At 49.2% G+C, this 19871-nt stretch overlaps 1 protein-coding gene across 3 annotated transcripts; it reads right to left on the bottom strand.

The window, feature by feature from the left end:
- Nucleotides 1-2183: 2183 nt before the first annotated feature.
- Nucleotides 2184-18910, bottom strand: tasorb (transcription activation suppressor b). Of its 3 annotated transcripts, none has more exons than XM_034295981.1 (20): nt 18462-18910; nt 16657-16802; nt 16341-16433; nt 16142-16214; nt 15248-15339; nt 14794-15088; nt 14469-14574; nt 13520-13623; nt 12788-12897; nt 12389-12461; nt 12230-12304; nt 11276-12100; nt 10015-10319; nt 7757-9115; nt 6314-6436; nt 5710-5869; nt 5067-5175; nt 4157-4335; nt 3929-4063; nt 2184-2363 (listed from the first exon to the last, which is right to left on the bottom strand). In XM_034295981.1, exons 1-20 carry the CDS (start codon nt 18769-18771, stop codon nt 2200-2202), a joined length of 4836 nt encoding a protein of 1611 aa, XP_034151872.1. In that variant the 5' UTR covers nt 18772-18910; the 3' UTR covers nt 2184-2199. The 3 variants fall into 3 exon arrangements, with proteins under 3 accessions (XP_034151872.1, XP_019907098.3, XP_034151873.1); XM_020051539.3 differs by having other exon boundaries at nt 2184-2366; XM_034295982.1 differs by having other exon boundaries at nt 2184-2366; nt 11303-12100; nt 18462-18909.
- Between the last annotated feature and the right edge of the window lie 961 nt (nt 18911-19871).

Below are 19871 nucleotides of genomic sequence, written 5' to 3' on the forward strand. Positions count from 1 at the left end.
GAAGAGGAGACGTGGGGTCATGTAAGGGAAGTGGTGTCATTGTTTACAAACATTTGAGGCTGGATTCTACACTGCTCCTTTAAAGATGCATTATGCGATTTGTGATCTTTAGTTTTGAAAGCGTAGCTGTTAAGCCAAAACATCCCCAAAAATGGTACCGATGTGCATGCACCTTGCCAACAAAACCACTCGCTTTGAAATCTGATTTCATACACATCTGAGGTATGACATTTGCATATTTACACAACATCATTGCAATCAACAAAAATCTTTGTCCCAAGGTAGTGCCATTCCCAAAACTGTAAATTCCTTAGCAACAGTCTCAATGCTGCCACTGTGGACTGGGAAATTAATTTATTTGAACTCATCTGAAGACCACTACAGGGAGAAAAACAGATTTGTAACTTTTGATTAGTATGTTCATGCTAACAACCATCAAAGCAACAAGATTTGAAACATGTTTATTTTAATAGATCTTTTTTTTTGAACAACCAAGGATGTAAAAAAAGAAAACCGACAGCGAAAGTAGATCCTTTCGCTTAAGATTTTTTTCTTTAAAAAAATAGCCTGCCTTTTTCCCCCTTTGTTCACAAACCGTTTCAAAAACAAACAAAAACAAAAAAAAATTAAAACAAAACCGAGAAGCTTGGAAGGCCATTACATATCTTGACAATTATAAATATAGTGGTTGGAACTGGGGATCTGAAACGGCTCACATGTAAATAGTAGGTTTGTACGGGACAGCAACGACACTCGGCACTGCCTGTATCAAGTTTATTTGTAGAAAACCAGGATCCATTCATCCAGTATTAATTCAACGTGTTTATGACAAGTAAATATGTACATTCAGCCAGTTCCGCCAGTCTTGAGTGTGGCCGTGTCCATCAGCCCCGCTGTGCTGTCCTGATTGTTCAGGGGGAGTAGTTATGGGAGTATGTGTAGTCTGAGTAGTAATCTTGCCCCCGTCCCCTCCCCATTGGGTAACCCCATGAAGGTCCGCATGGCCCCCCTCCCTCTGGCCGCTCATGTGCGCCCCCCCCTGGCCTGGGCCAGGGGCCCCCCGGTGGGGCTCCTCGCCCTCGATATCCCCCTAACGACCCAGGACCCATACCCCTGGGTCCCATGCCCCCACGTCCCATGCCCCCATCGATTTGTCCCGGTGTCAACCCCATACAGCCGTAGCCTCCCCCGCCGTGTGGATGGCCACCGGTCGCTCCACCCCGACTACCTCCAGTTCCTCCGTGGACGGGCCTGGGTATCGAACCTCCCCTGGTGGCCACGGGGGGGACCGCCAAGCCCACTCCCAGGCTTTCCACACTATTTACTGGAGTCCTTCCTCCCTGACTCCCAGGGGTGCTGCCGCCAGGGGTTTCTGTCCTGTCTCTCTCCGCTCCCTGGGTGTGGCCGCTGTGGGACGCGGAGCCGGGCGTCGCCCCTCCCTGGCTGTTAGGCGTCCCGCCCCCCAACCCCCACAGGCCCTCCCCGAGCCCACCCACTGTCCTGTCACCTGGCTGCGCGGGGGTACCATTGGCGTTGAGCGCCGCAGGGTAGCCCGGCGGGGCCAAGTCGTTCGGGGGATAACCCGAGTCCAGGGACCCGGCGGGCACAGAGGTCGGGTCAGAGTACGTAAGTGCAGAGGAAAGAGAAGCAGAGGCCTCGGCAGTCGGAGCGCCTGGGCACCCGGAGAAAGAGGCTCCAACACCAGGCGGCCCGGAGAAGGAGCCCGAGCCCGGCAGGCTAAACATCTGGGGCATAGACCCGGCCAACATGAGATGGGGAGGGGGCGGGGGGGGCTGGGGGATGTCCGGTAAGGTGAGGGGTGCCTGGCTGCCTAGGGTTGCCGTGCTCAGATTAGAACCCGGGGTCGCAGGGTGCGCTGCGCCCGGGTGCCTGTAGTCCTGTTCCTGGGTGGCGCTGCAGGGAGAGGCAGGGTAGGCCGGAGACGCCGTGTAGCTGGAGGAAGCGTACGGCGCCCACTGGGCGGAAGGGCACAGGAAGCTCTGGTGAGGGTTGACAGTGAACCCTCCCGGCGAGGTGTCGGCCGAGCCAGGCCGCCCCACTTGGTTGGAGGCTTTGAACTGGGAGATGGCCGATTTGAGGGCGGCAAAGTCTGACAGGTTGGGGGTGGAGCTGAAGGACAGGGAGGAGGGGCTGTGGGGCCCCGGGGGATTGAGCTGGTCGGGGAGAGGGGGGCGGAACTCATCGGAGTCGGGGAGGGGGGGGGTGCTGGGAAGGGTCTCCTGTGCCCGGTCCTGATGGAGCCTCCTGGCTTGGGGCAGGGGGCTCCGTGATAACCTGATTAACTATGTCGTCATCTTCAGAGTCCAGCGACATGTCTTCCTCTTCTACACATTCATCATGCACTACTGAGAGACAGAGAGAGAGAGAGAGAGAGAGAGAGAGACAGAGACAGAGACAGAGAGAGAGAGAGACAGGCAGGCGGGCAGACAGAGAGAGACAGGCAGGCGGGCAGACAGAGAGAGACAGGCAGGCGGGCAGACAGAGAGAGACAGGCAGGCGGGCAGACAGAGAGAGACAGGCAGGCGGGCAGACAGAGAGAGACAGGCAGGCGGGCAGACAGAGAGAGACAGGCAGGCGGGCAGACAGAGAGAGACAGGCAGGCGGGCAGACAGAGAGAGACAGGCAGGCGGGCAGACAGAGAGAGACAGGCAGGCGGGCAGACAGAGAGAGACAGGCAGGCGGGCAGACAGAGAGAGACAGGCAGGCGGACAGACAGAGAGAGACAGGCAGGCGGGCAGACAGAGAGAGACAGGCAGGCGGGCAGACAGAGAGAGACAGGCAGGCGGGCAGACAGAGAGAGACAGGCAGGCGGGCAGACAGAGAGAGACAGGCAGGCGGGCAGACAGAGAGAGACAGGCAGGCGGACAGACAGAGAGAGACAGGCAGGCAGGCAGGCGGACAGACAGAGAGAGACAGGCAGGCAGGCAGAGGCAGGCAGACAGACAGACAGAGGCAGGCAGACAGACAGAGAGAGACAGGCAGGCAGGCAGAGAGAGACAGGCAGGCAGGCAGAGGCAGGCAGACAGACAGACAGAGGCAGGCAGACAGACAGACAGAGGCAGACAGACAGACAGACAGAGGCAGGCAGGCAGAGGCAGGCAGACAGACAGACAGAGGCAGGCAGGCAGACAGAGAGAGACAGGCAGGCAGGCAGAGAGAGACAGGCAGGCAGGCAGAGGCAGGCAGACAGACAGACAGAGGCAGGCAGACAGACAGACAGAGGCAGACAGACAGACAGACAGAGGCAGGCAGACAGACAGAGGCAGACAGGCAGAGGCAGGCAGGCAGAGGCAGGCAGGCAGAGGCAGGCAGGCAGGCAGACAGACAGAGGCAGGCAGGCAGACAGACAGAGGCAGGCAGACAGACAGAGGCAGGCAGGCAGGCAGACAGAGGCAGGCAGGCAGGCAGACAGACAGAGGCAGGCAGGCAGACAGACAGAGGCAGGCAGGCAGACAGACAGAGGCAGGCAGGCAGGCAGACAGACAGAGGCAGGCAGGCAGGCAGACAGAGGCAGGCAGGCAGGCAGACAGAGGCAGGCAGGCAGACAGACAGACAGAGGCAGGCAGGCAGACAGACAGAGGCAGGCAGGCAGACAGACAGAGGCAGGCAGGCAGACAGACAGAGGCAGGCAGACAGAGGCAGGCAGGCAGGCAGACAGAGGCAGGCAGGCAGGCAGACAGACAGACAGAGGCAGGCAGGCAGGCAGGCAGACAGACAGACAGAGGCAGGCAGGCAGGCAGACAGACAGAGGCAGGCAGGCAGGCAGAGAGAGGCAGGTAGAGAGACAGTAAGAAAAAGAGAATGGGGTGGTGGGGGTGAAGGTTATAGATACATGTAAAATATTCAGCTTTCAGCCCAGGGGCCACTAATATTTTGCTGTTAAGGAGCTGTTGTTCCCAATACCTACCGGTAGAGGGTGGTGTGGGCAGCTCGTTCTGGTCGCTGGCCCCTATTAGGCTGTGGAAACTGGTCATGATTTCATCAATGTTGGCGATCACTATGCCGTTCCTGGAGTACTGCAGGAACATCTCAAAACGCCTCTCTGGAGGGCCAATCAAAACAAAGATCAGTGGTTTACTGAGTAAGAACAGATTGTGGTTTACAAAACAAAATACAGAAGATGAAGAGGGAGTACCTGTGAGGAAGATAATATGCCGGTGCTGGGTGTGGTTAGCCTGGAGCTTGACCAGGCAGTCCAGATCCGGGGCCTGACGCGATTGGGCATCACACTCGTGGTAGGGCAGGAAATCCACCAGGTGCTTCTTCTGATAGGCTGTCAGCAGGTTCAGCAGAGCCATGGCATCACTGTTCATCCTATGAGAGGAAAAAAGAGGAGGGGCTGGGTGTGACTTAAACAGTCTGAACACAAGAGTAATGAATATCATGATATGTCAAATGTTTGTGACTGTTTATTTCCCATTAGTTGTTTTCAGTAGAGAACACGGAGTAGAGAACACGGAGTAGAGAACACGGAGTAGAGAACACGGAGTAGAGAACACGGAGTAGAGAACACGGAGTAGAGAACACGGAGTAGAGAACACGAAGGGACTTGGTATGTTAATCACAGGCCTTCAAGGCTGAGGAAAGACCAGCTATGCCATGTTCAGCAAAAACATGCATTTACATAATTTGTATTTCAAAACTGAAATACTTCTTGTACACTTAATGTTCTTTTGATTATTGCTTTATCAGTCACTAAAATTATATATTTGCTTGCTATCTCGCCAGCAATTGTTACACCAACAGTCACAGAAAAAGGAACCCAAAAGATACATTTTACAGGCTGAACTTTTTTTTTTAAGAATGCTGCTTTGATTTGAGAAGAAAAATATGTTAAGCAGGACATGCACACAAGCCCAAAAAATATCCAACTATAATCCTAAAAGTGTGAAAAGCCCCCCCAAAGCAATATGTAAATGGCCTTTTTATTCTTCTTCAACGAACATTGCTGCAAAATTCACAAACAAACGATTAACGGAAGTAGTTGGCAGAGGAACGGAGGGTGTTCCTGAACAGCTCGGACAGTGGCAGAGGTTATTACTTACCTGCCCAGCTCTTTGAGCTTCTTCTGGGATTTGCAGTGGATCTTCCACTGCCAGGGGTTCTCCGGAGAGCTCTGCTCCTCTAGGAACCGCAGAAACGCCTGCAAACGCTCTGCACAGGGGGACAGCAACACAACACATCAGTCACCTGGCGTTAACAGCTGGGCCTTTTCCATTTCCAAAAGGGAGTGGAAAAAAAACACCTGCTCTGTAGTTTCACTAAACAGAATGAAATGACAATGACTGTCTCAGTGATGAAACTGGCCCACGAGTGTTAAGAGATTATGCTGCACGCGGCTGCAACAAATCGACAAGTGTCTTGACAACGGATTATATATTTAAATTAAAATCTTAAAAAGGGACAGAAATACATGAATGTACCTCTTAAAAACAAATAGACCCATTTAGTAGGCTTAAGAGCTTTAATTTGGAAAATGCCAGCAAGTGCAACAAGCAACTCATCTTAGTGTCATTGTCAATACAACCCTCGGTCTTCTTACATCAAAAGTAGAAAAATCAGGTGTTCCTTGCCAGTAACCTTTAGTTCTAGTTTGGTAAAAAATGTAATTCCACCAACATTCGAGTTGAAATGAACCCAACATTGTTTTTGACATGGTCGTCCCAATCGCCCAGCCCTGCCACGTACCCAGCGTTATGAAGTCCGGATTGAGGACAAACTCGTCGGAAACGATGAATCCGCCGGAGACAAACAGCTCATTGTACGTGTGGTTCTTCACATCGTCCAGACTGTCCACTCCAGCAAAGCTCACGGTCGACAGTTTCTTCAACGACACCAGGGCTGGGATCTGGCGGGAGGGATGGTTCAGAAGACACGCATACAGCTTTACATTCCTACGAAACACTTAAAAAGTAGGCGTGCGTGTGTTTTTCGGGTGACTTCCTCTAATTTTGTAGTTCTCCCCTTTTGGCTTTGGATGCACTTTATTTCAACTCAACAAGAAAAGTTCAAATATCACCCCAGGACATCTTTAACATAAAATGTAACTTTTGCATAAGAGAGGCTAGACAAGTGGCAGGATCTTGTCTTCCGGGTCCGATGGCATATTCAATAAATGGTGCTTTGTTTATCTTTGGGCTGCAGCTGTGATTTTGGTTGCATTCATATCAACTCTGCTGGTCCAATTACAGATCCATAATTTCAATGGGGGGGGGGGGGATTTCTCTGGGCAGATATTGAGCCTGGCTCCACAGTGATTACACATTCTGCCAGGCGGTGGAGGCGTTGTTACCTTGTTGACGTGGGCGGAGATGTCCTCGTTCTGAATGATGATGAGCAGCTTATCCAGACTGCTGTTGTTCTCCAGGAACGTCTGGGGGTTACACTCAGTGTTCCCCAAGCTCTTCAAGTACTCCTGCCGCAGAGCCGAGACAAAAAGAGAAGCTTAAAAACAGAGAGCCGCAACATGAACCCGAAACCAAGGAGGTGCACACAGAGCTCATGAGAGGGGAACGTTAGTGGCACGTTTTTGGGCCGGGCGGCGTGGATGGCAGAAACAGCGGCGGAAATGTGTCATGGTGGGGATTTGACCATACGTGCCATGCTAGGCTAGCACAGGCTTTGATGTCAATGTAAACCGCTCTAGAGAAGACCATATTCACTAGGAGATACTATAAACAGGGCTAACAAAACAAATGTCAGCGTTGCCTTTCCCGTTTCAACGTAAACAAACGCACCACACGCGGGGGGCAGGGCACATAAAACAGGACTGCCCCCTGGTCAACGACAAAACACTGTCTACTCGTACATTATTCCCTCTGGTTACTAGCCTAGCATATAGTTTGTTGCAGTTTGAAGACGAGCCAGGCAAAATCATGCATCAACGTGATTATTACCATTACATACATCCCAATAAATGACAATGGGTCAAATTCACAGAAACGCAGCTAGTCCCCGTCATTTTCAACGAGTTAGCTAAAGTTGCCTATTAAAGGAAGCAAGTGACAAGGACATTAGCCAGCCTAAATGGCAACCAAGTATGAACCAGCAGAAATGGCAACCAGTCACTGCAAAAACTACATAAAGGGTTGAACTAAAAACCAGATTTTGCTTACTTAGCCAAATAGTTTGAATGATAACAGTTGTTAGTATTGCATGTGACTAACAGGGTTAGTGCAGAATAGTGAATACAGTCAAGTATATGGGTTGACGGGCCCTTGACAGCAGTTACTGGGGTGTGTATTCACACCGCCGCGTGTTAACGTTTTGGAGAAAAGACACACGACTCCATTTCAAAGCTTCAATGTTACTTTCAATGTTATTTTAACGTCGTCTGTCAACCGACAAGAGGATATTATGTCCACAAAAAGAAAAGAAAAAAAGTTTTTGGAATCCAATGTCAAAAGGTACTGTGAAAAGTATTTACATGTTACTTGTTACTCAAAGAACCATTTGAAGAAACCCCTTGAATATCAATCCAAAAGGATCTTCAAATGGTTTGTTCAGAAACCATCAAGAGGGGGTTCTTATAAGAACACCATTAAAGCGTTTTTAAAGAATTTATTGGGTAACCCCACTGTTTCAAAAGGAAGAACCACCAAACCCCTCCAAGAACAGTATATGCCACGGTGCATGGCGCGCCCTGGCGCAGACCGCTTTAATAACACCGGCTCAGATATAGGTATTGCTCACATCACCGTTACAACAGGAGGACCTATGAGGCTGTCAACAGTACCTTGATCTCCACGCAGATTTCACTCTCCTCCTGATCGGCCGCATGGATGTAGAACTTCACTGTGTTCTTCTGCACGTCCTTGAAGATCTCCACCAGGCTGCTGAACACCTCGGGCTTCAGCTGGCCCAACAGGAGCCCGGCGGCCGAGGCCTGGCTCAGGATTGGCTGGGCTGAGAGGGGAGCTGGCTTAGGCCGGGCGGAGGCCGATTCCGGGGAGGCCGTGGTGACCTGTGAGGGGGAGTAGACGTCGCCAGTCTCTGAGGCAGACACTTCCGACTTCCTGTCGCCAGACAGCTTTGGCGCTCCAGTTGGGGTTTTGTGGGGCTGTTTGAACGCGTCCTGTTTGTGGCTCTGGGAAACACAGGCATTCTGTGCCGGGGGGAGCAGCTCGTGGGTTTTAGGAACGGGCTTGACGGCGGAGACTGTGGAGGGGACAGGGGCTGGGGCGCTCGGAAGGCAAAGCGCAGCGATGGGGGCAGCAGGAGGGGTAGGGGAGACGTGGGTCTGATTAGGAGGGGGAGGGAGGGTGAGCACGGGAGGGAGGGCAGCCATGGGAGGGAGGGAGTGCGGAGGAGGCGCCCCCGGTGTGGGGGAGGAAAGCTCCGAGGGCGACTTTGCCGAGTCGCCCGCTTTGGGCAGCAGCCGGCCGATCTTCTCGGAGAGGGCATTGACGTGGCTTTGGACCGGGACCGATACGACATAGGGCGCCACAAAGTAGGAGAAGGAGCTGTTGGGCTGCCAGTCTTGGCGAAGGGGCAGCCGCGGGGGCAGCTGGGGGGCGTACTGGATCTTCTCAGTCTCCATGAGGCCCTGGATGGAGCTGGAAAGGGAGTGGAGCTCCTGGCTGAGGATGGTGTCCAAAGAGACGGGTGGTTTGGCTGGCCTCTCCACCCTATTCTCCTTATCCATGGAGGAGCTGCCGACTTCCCCCTTGCTGTCCTGAGAAGCTCCTCTAAGAACTCTGTCCAGTTCCAGGGAGGCCACCCGCTCCCTCTCCAAAGAAGCCTCCCTAGAAACCCTTTCCGGCTCCAGGGAGGTACCACTTGGACCTCCGTTGCCCCCCTCCGGAACTCCCCTCTGCTCCAGGAGGCAATCAGTGGCGTCAAGGAAGGGGATCGATTTGTCCACTGGGGGGGGTAGAACAGAGGCGAGGGGCGGAGCTGGGGCGAGGGTCGGTGCAGGACCGAGGGGCGGAGCAGGGGCGAGGGGCGGAGCTGGGGCGAGGGGCGGAGCTGGGGCGAGGGGCGGAGCTGGGGCGAGGGGCGGAGCTGGGGCGAGGGGCGGGTTGTCGGTAGTGTGAGGTTGTGGCCCCGGAGAGCCGGGACTGAAGGGACTGGGCAGACTGACCACCGTCTGCTCCTAAACAGATAAACACAGAAACATGGCCAGTCACCATACTCAGTTCAACAAAAGCCAGAGGATGGAAAAACAATCGATACAAATGAAGAAAGGGGCTAAGAAATGTCATAATTATATGTCATTATTGCAAAGATTAAACATTAAGCTGATCACAAACGATCTGAGGCCAGTACCGCCCCCCAACACAAACAAACTCACACACGTTACTATCCAAGTAAGGACCAGCAAATTCCCTTCTTTTTTTTTTTATCCCCAAACCATAGCCTCTTAAACCAGGCACAGAATGTCACTAGGCCTAGGGAATACCTGTAACATTTTTGTTGCAAAGGGGTGGGGATAAACATTTATGTCAGTAATGTCTGAAAACAAGTTAACACAACTAAATTAATTGCTTGGGCTAATGCCTCAAAACACGTTAACCCAATTAAATGCATTGCATTGGAGGGGATTATACAGGTGCTCACGAGAATAATGCCCTCAGTACAACAGTAGCTAGCCAAGTGAAGATGGCAGCAAAATCTCTAAATAAAACCCCATTGAAATCTGTTTATGTATGTCGCGTTTGTGGTGAACCTTATCAGTTTTTGAGAAACCTGGTGTATCGTCATTATTGTTACCGGACTACACACTCGCTAGAAGATAATAGGATGGGTAACGTTGAATGATGGGTTAAGCGGTATGTGGCTCCTGTCACAGAAAGGATTAGCACTTTCGCAAGGTGAAAAGGCAAATTCTAAACTGAACGAAGAGGTGATGCGTCAGTCTCATCCCCCAGATGTACCAAAATCTTTGCATAACGAATTTTCTCACCCTTCTAATCTCAATAACCTAACCTTTCAGTCCTCACTGTAAGAGTAAACCTGGAATAGACAGAGACACACACACACACAGCGTCTCACCTCCAGGAAATCCTCTCTGGCTTGCTCCACTCGCCCTGGGTACGCAGGTCCAGCCAGGGGCTTCTCCAGGCCGGCCGAGCTGGCGGACAGCTCCACGTGCTCGGGCTGGGCGGTAGGGACTGCTCCCTGGGCCATGGCCTTGTTGAGAGTGGCCAGCAAGATTTTTAGCAGGCGCTGGGTCTCGTTGCTGGGTGCGGGCTGGGAGGTGTCGCTCCGGTCTCTCAGGTCTGTGTCGCAGATGCCCATGCTCTCAATCACCGCCGCCAGGTGGGCATTCCCAGGCTCAACGTCCTCTCCAGGGGCTTCTGGAGAGACAGACGGTGAGGTTAGCATGGATGTAGCTTAGCCGGGTCAAACAATAGGTTTCATAAAACGGATACAGCTCCGATAAGCAGCATCTAACGTTACACATGTTAAAACATGGTATTCAACTCTGGCCCAGCCAGTCCCACACACGTATCAGGGACATTTAAAACCTGGGACACCAGGTGGATGACATAAATGATGAGGCAGAACAGAAGACAAGCAGGCTCCGGCCCCTGATCTAACCAGACTCCACAGCACAACCACCCCCTCTTCTATTGAGCACGGACATGGTTGACCACTACTTGACTGAGTTAGGTGTCCTATTCCTGGGTCATACAGTTCCACCTTGCCACCCAGCAGGCTTCTACGGTCAGGGCGCAGTGGGGTCTTGTTGGTTTGGCTAACTGCATGCATCAAACCCACAGCGAGGATTGGCTTATCTGCAGGGCTTTGCATCTCATTTCCCCTTGAGTGACAGAGGCCACTGATTAGTAGGGGACTCCCCTCACCTGGCTGTCTAGAGGTTCATTGAAATAAAATAAAAAAGCAGATTCTCGGCCATTTAGGAAATTAGTTTACACCGGTGCTGTTTGTCAGTTCTAGATGAACAGTACCCTGTTTTTATTTAGTACCAGAGCGTTGACTGACTAGCAATATGAACATTGTCTGACCATGCATGTGGTTTATATTTTTCTCTCCAATTTAATGCCTACAAGAGAAATTTAATTTAATAAATTGGCTATTCATACACAGAGGGGATGAAGAAAAGCTTGTGGAACAGGACCTTGTGGTAAATATTTCCAGATTTCCAGACTGAAACCTGAAAATAATAGCTCAGTCCCCACTCCCTCCTGTACTTGCCCTTTCCCGTTTTACCCCAGTTCCCAACAACAGCACCCATCTTCCGCCTGACACAGACTCGCTCGTTCTCCCGAACGCCCCGTTTCACACCTACCCACGCAAACACCCGGCGCCGCCTCACCTCTGCTGGGCTCTCCGTTGCTGAAGTGGGCGCTCCTTAGGTATTTGTGCATGGCTCCCGATTGGTCCTCCTCCAGTTTCCTCTTCAGGCCGTGGGGGCCCTCCCAGCCTCCGTCGTCGGCGCCCTCCGGCCTTTCCTTCCCTCCCGGATCCTTCACCAGGGCCTTCTTGTGCAGTTGGATCAGCGTCAGCAGCTGGGTCATCTTCTCCTTGTCGTACTCGCTCTGGGACTGCCTGGACCTCTGAGACGAGGCCCCGTTAGAATGGGTCTGGGACGGCCCACCTCTCCTCCTGCTAGTGCTGCTACTGCTCTCGGCTCTTTCCGGCGGCTTCTCGGGCCTCTCCGCCCTCTCTTGTCTGTCCGACCCACCCGAGCCCCCCCAGTCCGACACGGGGCTGTAGTCGGTGGCGGGTGGGGCCGGGGCGGCCGGCGGCTGGTTGATGCGCTCCATCATGTCCCTGGCTTTGACCATGGGAAGGACGTAGGCCGAGGACGGCCCGAGCAGGTAGGAGCGCAGCAGGCCGTCCATGTTGGGTTTGGGCCGCGGCGCCGGGTGCGTGTTCCCTCGCTCGTCCATGTTCTGCTGGTACTCCGGCACGAGGAAGGGCCGGCCGCTGTCTTTCCTGGTCAGGTAGTCGTGGGCCTGGCGCTCCACGCCAGTGCTGAGGTGCTTGTTGTCCGGGTTGGAGCGCAGCTTGAGCAGGGCGTAGTGCAGGGCGGGGATGAAGGGCTCCACAGACACCAGGAGGGGGGGCTGGGGCTCGGCAGACAGGAGCTCCTGCTCTGACGGTCTCGTCGCTGGGGGGCGGCAAACAACAAGAACACTCTTAAACGGAGGCGGCGATTCAGAGGTCATGAAGTCACACACAAGACTCATATTAGAATGACATCACTCAAGAGGAAACAGAAAGACTCCAGGATACATACTGTACTTGGCGACTCCCCTGGATTCCTGAAAAACAAACAGCGCCTGCAGGCCCTTCTCAAAGCGCCCCCGGCGGTCTACAACACACAGACACAAACACACAGGGTCAGGGTTCACCTGCAACACCACCGGCAGACCAAATGACAGAAGACGGAGCGTACCATTGGGAGTGACCATCTGAGAAGACGACAGGAGAAACAGAAAGCCTTTGTCGACTAGAGGCTTCACCAGCACCTACGCAGGCGGAAAGAAAAAGGAAACAGACATTAACTTCGTCCAAACAAACAATTTGCATTCTCACCGCAGCTGTGAATGACTTCAAACATAAATCTTTTGACATAACGTTACGGCATTCGGGAATTCCAGGATTTGCATAAGCCCAAAAAAAATTAAAAAAAGGAAACTAATGACAACCCGCTTTTAGGGAAATGTTTAGTTGCTCTACATTTCAAAACGTCACAGGGGACCAAATTAAAAAAGACAGGAACGTATTGTATAATCCCTTTACAACGCTAAACCCCAAAATAAGCATTTGTACATTGTCGGTTGTCACGACTCACCATCCTCTCCCTCTCCAGTTTGTGGATGAGCCCGGAGAGTGTGCCGGTACTGGTCCTGGCCTTCCCATCCACTACCTCAAACAGGCTGCAGTACAACCCGCATCTAAACACTGAAACACAAAGACAGGTGGGGCAGAACTGTTGAGTCCAAAGCAAAAAGACAAAGACCTACACGGTTACGGAGCAAGCGGTTCAGCATAGTCAGTTTCAGTACTGAAAGACAGGTCATTCTATAGTATGCCTGTTCCCCCCAAAACCTTGGGCCATCGAGAGGAACCTGGTCTGTGGACCAATCCATAGGCAAGACATTACAAAACGTGTGTTTTTCCATATATAGACCCAATGTTTGTGAATAAAAGCAACTTTATGCCAGGGGAAAAAAGAAATGTGTGCAGACCGTAGGAAATAGGTACAAATGTTTTTACCCATGTTGTTATATATTTGAGTTGTTTCCCATTGAAAAATGATTTTGGAATCAAAATATTGTGCAGAAAGATTGTCTATAAAATAATCTGGCTGAAATAATCGCGATCAGGCAATTACGTAATAATTGTGACAGCCCTAGCTGCAATACAACAGATGAGCCCGCTGAAACACAGCCAATCAGATCGGTGTTTCGACTCAACAGGGTGTGTCATATTCCACAGCACCTATTGCATGGCCAGTGTCATTTAAATGAGTGAAATTCAAATGGATGAGACATTTGCCAGACTCTGGGGGAGCGCTGCAGACCTTCTCGTGTTCCGCTGTAGGTGTCCCAAGAGAACAGAACAGACGGGATCTTCCTCTTGACCTGGTCCAGCTGCATGGCCATGGTCAACTCCAACTTCTCCGCTCTGCAGATTCCACACACACACACACACAAACAGTTGAAAAATGATGTTCCTTTACGATTTTCTATTTTTGTCAGTGAATGCATTTCAGATGTCTAAACACCACCACACATCTATGAAGCGGAGTGAGCTTGTATACAAACTTCATTTGATTTAATTAAAAGGCCCACATTTCCATGCACAATTTTCTGTAACTCAGCAATATTTGTATGTTTTCCAGCGTGAACTGATCATTTCAGGTCATGACAACATCGCAATTAGGTTTAAATCTCTCCACGGCCAGTTCAACAGCATCTTGGATCTTGCCGCCAGAATGTATTGCTTCTGAGCCATGCTGATACAGACTGGCTGGTGCGTTTTGGATGATTGTCTTTCGGCATAACCCAGCTGTGCTACGGATTCAGCTCACAGGCAAATTGCCTGAGATTCTCCTTTAGAATTATAAAATGCCAAATGTCCTTCACAACTATCTGAGAGACTGATCAACAACTTAAGGAAGCATTTAGTGGTCATGGTGCCCAACCAGTTATTGAATGTAAGGGGGCCCAGCAGATTTTCATTGGGGGTATTGCGTGTTGGACAACTTTGTTCATTAAACAAATAAGAATACAAAACATGTTTGTTCAATCAGGGTTCATTTCTTTTTAATATTAGGGTTTTAATTGAAGAAAAAAAAAAAAAAGGATTAAAATATAGGGAAATATATAAAGGTATATCTTGAAAGGGGGCAATTATCCATTTCCACAGCACGGCTTGAAATTGCATACAACAAAAAATGACAATTGGTATCCATGTTTAAGTTCCAGAGATAAAACGTCACATGCACGAGTAGTAAAAGGGGTACTCACAATTTGAAAGGGAGGAAGTGCCGTGTAGACGAGCGCAGCGAGATCTGGCAAACCTCTTGTCCCTTGTTTACCAGCGGGCCACTCCACACTACGTAGCTACTCCTCCCTAAGAGGCAAATCAAAATAGTTAAATTACATTCAAAACCCTACTCAATTACAATAAAAAAAAACATGGACCCCAGTCACCAGTCAAACAAACTCAAGCTGGCCAAAAACACACAATAAAAAAAATATCATAATAATAACCAATTCCTACAGTGATGGAATTTTTCTGTCCTAATGGCGTGAAAGTGAAACAAAGGTGGAAAGGGTTAAGGAGGAGTACCTCGGTTGCCGCCGTCACAGCTGGCACTGTTAAACCGGTGAGCGACCATGGGCGTGGAGGCGCACTCCTTGCCTTTGTACTGGAAGGAGACCACAGCGTATGGACACACGTGGCGCGGCCGTGACTTGATCTCATCGAACGCAAACTCATAGAAGTACTGCTGCGTAAGCTCGAACGCCCGGTAGGAGAGCAGCGAGGTGACCCGCATGGCGTTCTTCGAAACGTGACAGTCATACTTGGGCGTGGGGTCCAGGACACTCTTCGGCATGTTGTCGAAGATGTTCTTCAGCCGGCCCTGAAGCGCAAAAAGCACACAGATGATGCAGTATACAGATTGGTAGCTGGATGCGCTTGATGCCAATGCCACTATGTTGCACAGTAACCAAATATTTTCATGCATTTATTAAATGAATTGTTTCATGTTGTGTGTAACGACTGTGATACACGCGCTTACCCTCATGACTTTAAATATGACAATGTCCCCACAGGTACCCGGTTCAAATGGGTTCATTTGCAGCAAATCCGAGAATTTGGACAAATAAACACCTGAAATGGCAAAAAAAGGATGTCTGGCCAACAAACGAAACAAAAACAATTTGAGGGCAACACCACCTTTTGACAAATCAAATACTGCATGGACAACTCTTTTCTGAGGCCTCAGGCGGCATACTTTATGTTTAGTGAAAAATCTCTCCACTGTGCTCAGCTGTTGGTATATCACGTATTGGGTATCTTGGTGTAACTGTATCTGGCAGACATGCTAAGCTGTCTGTCAGTGGGGAAAGCTGGGGTGCATTCATCCAGTCAGTTCTGGTGCAAAACAGTCTGCTGCTAAATGTTCCATTAAAAATACAGACATACAAAACAACAGCGCATTACATGAATTTGCCCAGGAGAAATACTACTCACTATGGCAAAAGCTTTTGGGAGAATCGACAATGAATACACCCCAGCCCTTATAGTGCTGAGGTCAACAGTGTTTTAGTCCTAACAGGAAGTGAATTTAACAAGTAATTTAAAAAGCCAATCACTTTCTAACTAACTGACAGACTTTAAAACTTTTCAACATCTATACTAAATAAAAATAAATGCATGCAACAACTTCATAAAGGTAACAGTTATATATAAGGAAACAGATCCATTGAGAAATGAACTAACCAATGGATTTCACATGACAAGGAATACAGATATTTGAACAAGGAAATCTCTGGGATCTATCAGAGCTAAAGAAACATGGGAACAGTTTACATGTTGCATTTGTATTATTGTTCTTCATAGACCAGTGACTAAAACAAGACAACATCACAATGTGACATTTGAAAACACATTCAGTAAAGCACAAACTCACCCATTGCTGGATTTCCTAGTGTGGTGATCCTCGAGTGTCCCACGGACAGACCTTTCTCGCAAATCCATGGGAGCTGAAAAAGAGTTTAATCCCAAAACGTGTTAGGTACAAGACACTGTAGTAGCAAACGAGAACCGGGAGCCCGGCAGTAAAGCTCAGCTTTTAGGCCTAATGCATAATCCCAACCCTTCAGGCTCACCTTGGACTTCTCTGGGAACAGGAAGCAGTATGACTCCACAAGCTCTGGTTCTGTGCGGCCCTCCTGCTTCAGCTCCCTCCTCTTCTCAATAAACTGTCACACAGAAGACAGACAATGTGAGCAGAACAGTGGAAACTGGGTAGTTGTTTCATGAGCGGTCCAATGCCAGCAAGCATTTGAAGCTGGTCACACAAACTGTAAATTAGTGTTTTAGGCCAATCCGGGGATCCGCGACGACGAGTAATGCGTTTTAACATTAGGACTTGTTCCAATAGGAATTCAAACCACAGCTCGATGGGGCGGGTTGAGTAGCTACCTCTTTTTCCAACAGCTCATTGTTAATGAGCCGTGCCTTGCAGTAAGAAAAGGTCCCCCTGGACGACGCGTCCAGATAGAAAGACGACAGGATCTTCACAAGGTTCTCAAACTCCCGTGAATCTGGGGGCAGAAAGTTGTACAGGCCTGCAGACAGAGGAGCAGGGAAGCAGAGGGCACAGGGAGAACAGAAACAGAGGATTAGTACTAAGGATGTGAATGACATTGTATATTTGAAAGCGCTGTTAATTCCAGACAGGCACTAGGCTGCTTTGTGGGTGTCTGGTCAGACTAAAATGACAGTTAAACATGATTAGCAAAGCACTTAAGATGGGGGAAGACTTGGGAAAATACGTGCTTTGCAAAACTATGACAGCAGTTCCTTTATGCTGATGCAGGAACAGCATTGTCCAATTCCAAAGAAATAAAGCTTTGGCCCAAGGTCGGCATGACGATGTACATTGTTACATGCGTTTTCCATATTGTAGTTTTACATCTGTGCGTTTACACTGGGGTCAATCCGGAATTGGGCACGTGAGGGTTTGTGGGGGGGGGGGTGGGGGGGGTATAGCTGATCGGTGGTGTATGAGTAGTGCTTGGAGGCACATGTTAAGCAACTTGCTGAGTTGGGGCAACAGCATAAGGAAGGACTCCATTCCTTACAATATGTTAAATCAACTGCCCGTTTGGAAAAAAACATTGGGCAAATAATGCAACAGAAAACACAGTAAATAGCATTTCAAATTTAGAGTCAGGGTCAATTCACTCCATCTACAAATGTTATATTACTGTTGAGGAACTGCCAATGAAAACTGTGGTCATAGCAGGAGGACAGCGTGATAGACAGGATATGTATGCTTTTTTGTTTTTAAAAACATTAAGAATGACTCCCTAGGCCCATTCCCGATTACACAAGACAGTCATTAACAAAAGCTGCACTTCTCCAAATGGTTGCCATGGTTATAGTTGCAAGATGGAATTGCCACTACCTGGACCACCACAAATAGCAATTCAGTCTACATCTCATGTTACTTCAGAAAGTAACCACGTATTTTGTACAACATTATGATGCAATATATCCAACAGCAGACTAAGGAACTTTAAGCCTTAAGCTGAATCCAGGCCTTAGTCAACCAAGATGCTGATGTAAAAAACAGAAAGACACAGCAACCTTTGAAGAGTTAACTAGCTAGCTAATAGCAAACCAATTATTGTAAGCATCTCCCAGTCTGGCTACAAGCCTGAAAGACCATGGAGCTGATTGTTTTGAGTAAAAACGGGGAAATAAAACTAGATTCTGGACTTGTCTTCCATAATCTGTATTAAAAAGAATATGGGATGACAGCTGACTTCAATAAAGGGTCCTGGTAACGTTAACAAGCCTACAATAGATGGGTGTGGTGTGTGTGCAACCAAGTGGACTTTACTATGGTAATAATCCACCAAAAAGCCTTCACAATGGGTCCACAGCTGAATACCATCATCCAAACTAATTTCACTCCATGTAGACCCAAGGAATACGGAGACTTGATGGGCAGCATCTCTTCACGTGCTTTCCTCATCTGGCCTGGGCCGAAACTTACCTGCAATGCTGACAGAGTACGGGAGCCAATTCTACCTCTACCAAAGGAGGCAATAATGAGGTGTGCGCACAATTAACTAACTACCCTCTGCAGATGGATCAATTCATTCCATGTCTATCTAAATTCAGCCGGAAGGGAACGCGGGTTTGCAACATGCAGCACTTGAATTATGAAACACAGCGCAGCTTCGGTCGAAAATGCGTTAGTAGAGAAAGGGCACAACCTTTCCGTTCCTTGATCTTCCTGGGTATCTGGAAATTTCTCCGCGGCAATTCTTCAGCCGGTCTCTGGCTGGGTAACGGTGAATTATTGGAGCTTCTCGCGTCCATCTGCCCGCTCCTCCGCCGCTCAGAGGCTTCTTGTTCGGGCATTACACCGTCTTCACTTCCAGTCTGATCGCCATTTTGGTTGGATGTGGCCGAGATGGCGGCTGACAACGAATTTTTCTTGCCATCGCCGCTTTCCGATTTGTGGTCGTTGGTCTTCAGACATTCTATATCTGTTTTTCTGTCCACTTTGGCGTTCAGGGCCATTTTTGGGGTACCGTGAGCGTCTTTCGCAGGCAATGTAGTTGGTTACTGCGCGGCTTCACTGACACACTCTCCTTCTCACCCTGCCTCCGCCATTGTGAATATGACGTATGCCTTCTTCTCCACCACTGCAAAGCGCTGGCGTCAGTCTGTTTACATTCAAGCAAAGCCGCGCCTCCTACAGGCCCTAGAGGTGAATAACTTCCTTTGAGGCAGCTGTCTGAACTGTCTACCTTTGTGGACACTCATGGGTCACCTGGGGGAGGTGGTACTACTGAATGTCAAAAGCGGTCTCAGTCAGATTTTGCATAATGCATATACTTTCATGTCTATCCTACTGATATTAAAGGGGTAGTTCATTCAAAATACCTAACTTCCTAAAGTTGCTATATTACAGAAATCGTTCCAATAGCATTTTGTCAAAATGCCTTGAAAGTTCAGCTTTTATACCGTCTGTCGCAGTATAAAGGTGGTGTATAAAAGCATTTACCTTATACTGGCATTTGTTTGAATAATATAAATATCTATGGGCCTAATTAATTCACTACAATTCAAAAGTTTGGGGTCACTTAGAAATGTCCTTGTTTTCCATGTAGATCTACATGAAATTAGTTTGAAAAAGAAATAAAGCAAAATTTATAGGAAATATAGTCATTACCAAGATTAGAAATAATGATTTATAATTTAAATAATAATTGTGTCCTTCATACTTTGCTTCCGTCAAAGAATCTTCGATTTGCAGCAATTACAGCTTCGCAGATATTTGGTTTCTAGTTGTTAATTTGTTGAGATAATCTGAAGAAATTTCACCCCATGCTTCCTGCAGCACCTTCCACAAGTTGGATTGGCTTGATGGGCAATTCTTACGTACCATAAGGTCAATCCAGTGACTGTGCTGGCCACTGCATTATAGACAGAATACCAGCTGACTGCTTCATCCCTAAACAGTTCTTGCATAGTTTGGAGCTGTGCTCTGTGTCATTGTCTTGTTGTAGGAGGAAATTGGCTCCAATCAAGCATTGTCCACAATGGCATGGCGTTGCAAAATAGAGTGATAGTCTTCCTTCTTCAAGATCCCATTTACCCTGTACAAATCTCCCAAT

This window comes from Esox lucius, chromosome 12, assembly GCF_011004845.1.
Source record: "Esox lucius isolate fEsoLuc1 chromosome 12, fEsoLuc1.pri, whole genome shotgun sequence".
NCBI classification, from domain to species: Eukaryota; Metazoa; Chordata; class Actinopteri; order Esociformes; family Esocidae; genus Esox; species Esox lucius.

Excerpts from the sequence above, each read along its gene's own strand:
- tasorb (XM_020051539.3), bottom strand. The coding sequence starts at position 18,771 with ATGGCCCTGAACGCCAAAGTGGACAGAAAAACAGATATAGAATGTCTG. Across the intron at positions 16,803-18,461 it reads GAAGATCAAGGAACGGAAAG|GCCTGTACAACTTTCTGCCC; the intron begins GTTGTGCCCTTT and ends CTCTGTCTGCAG. Across the intron at positions 12,462-12,787 it reads AACTGGAGAGGGAGAGGATG|GTGCTGGTGAAGCCTCTAGT; the intron begins GTGAGTCGTGAC and ends CCGCCTGCGTAG.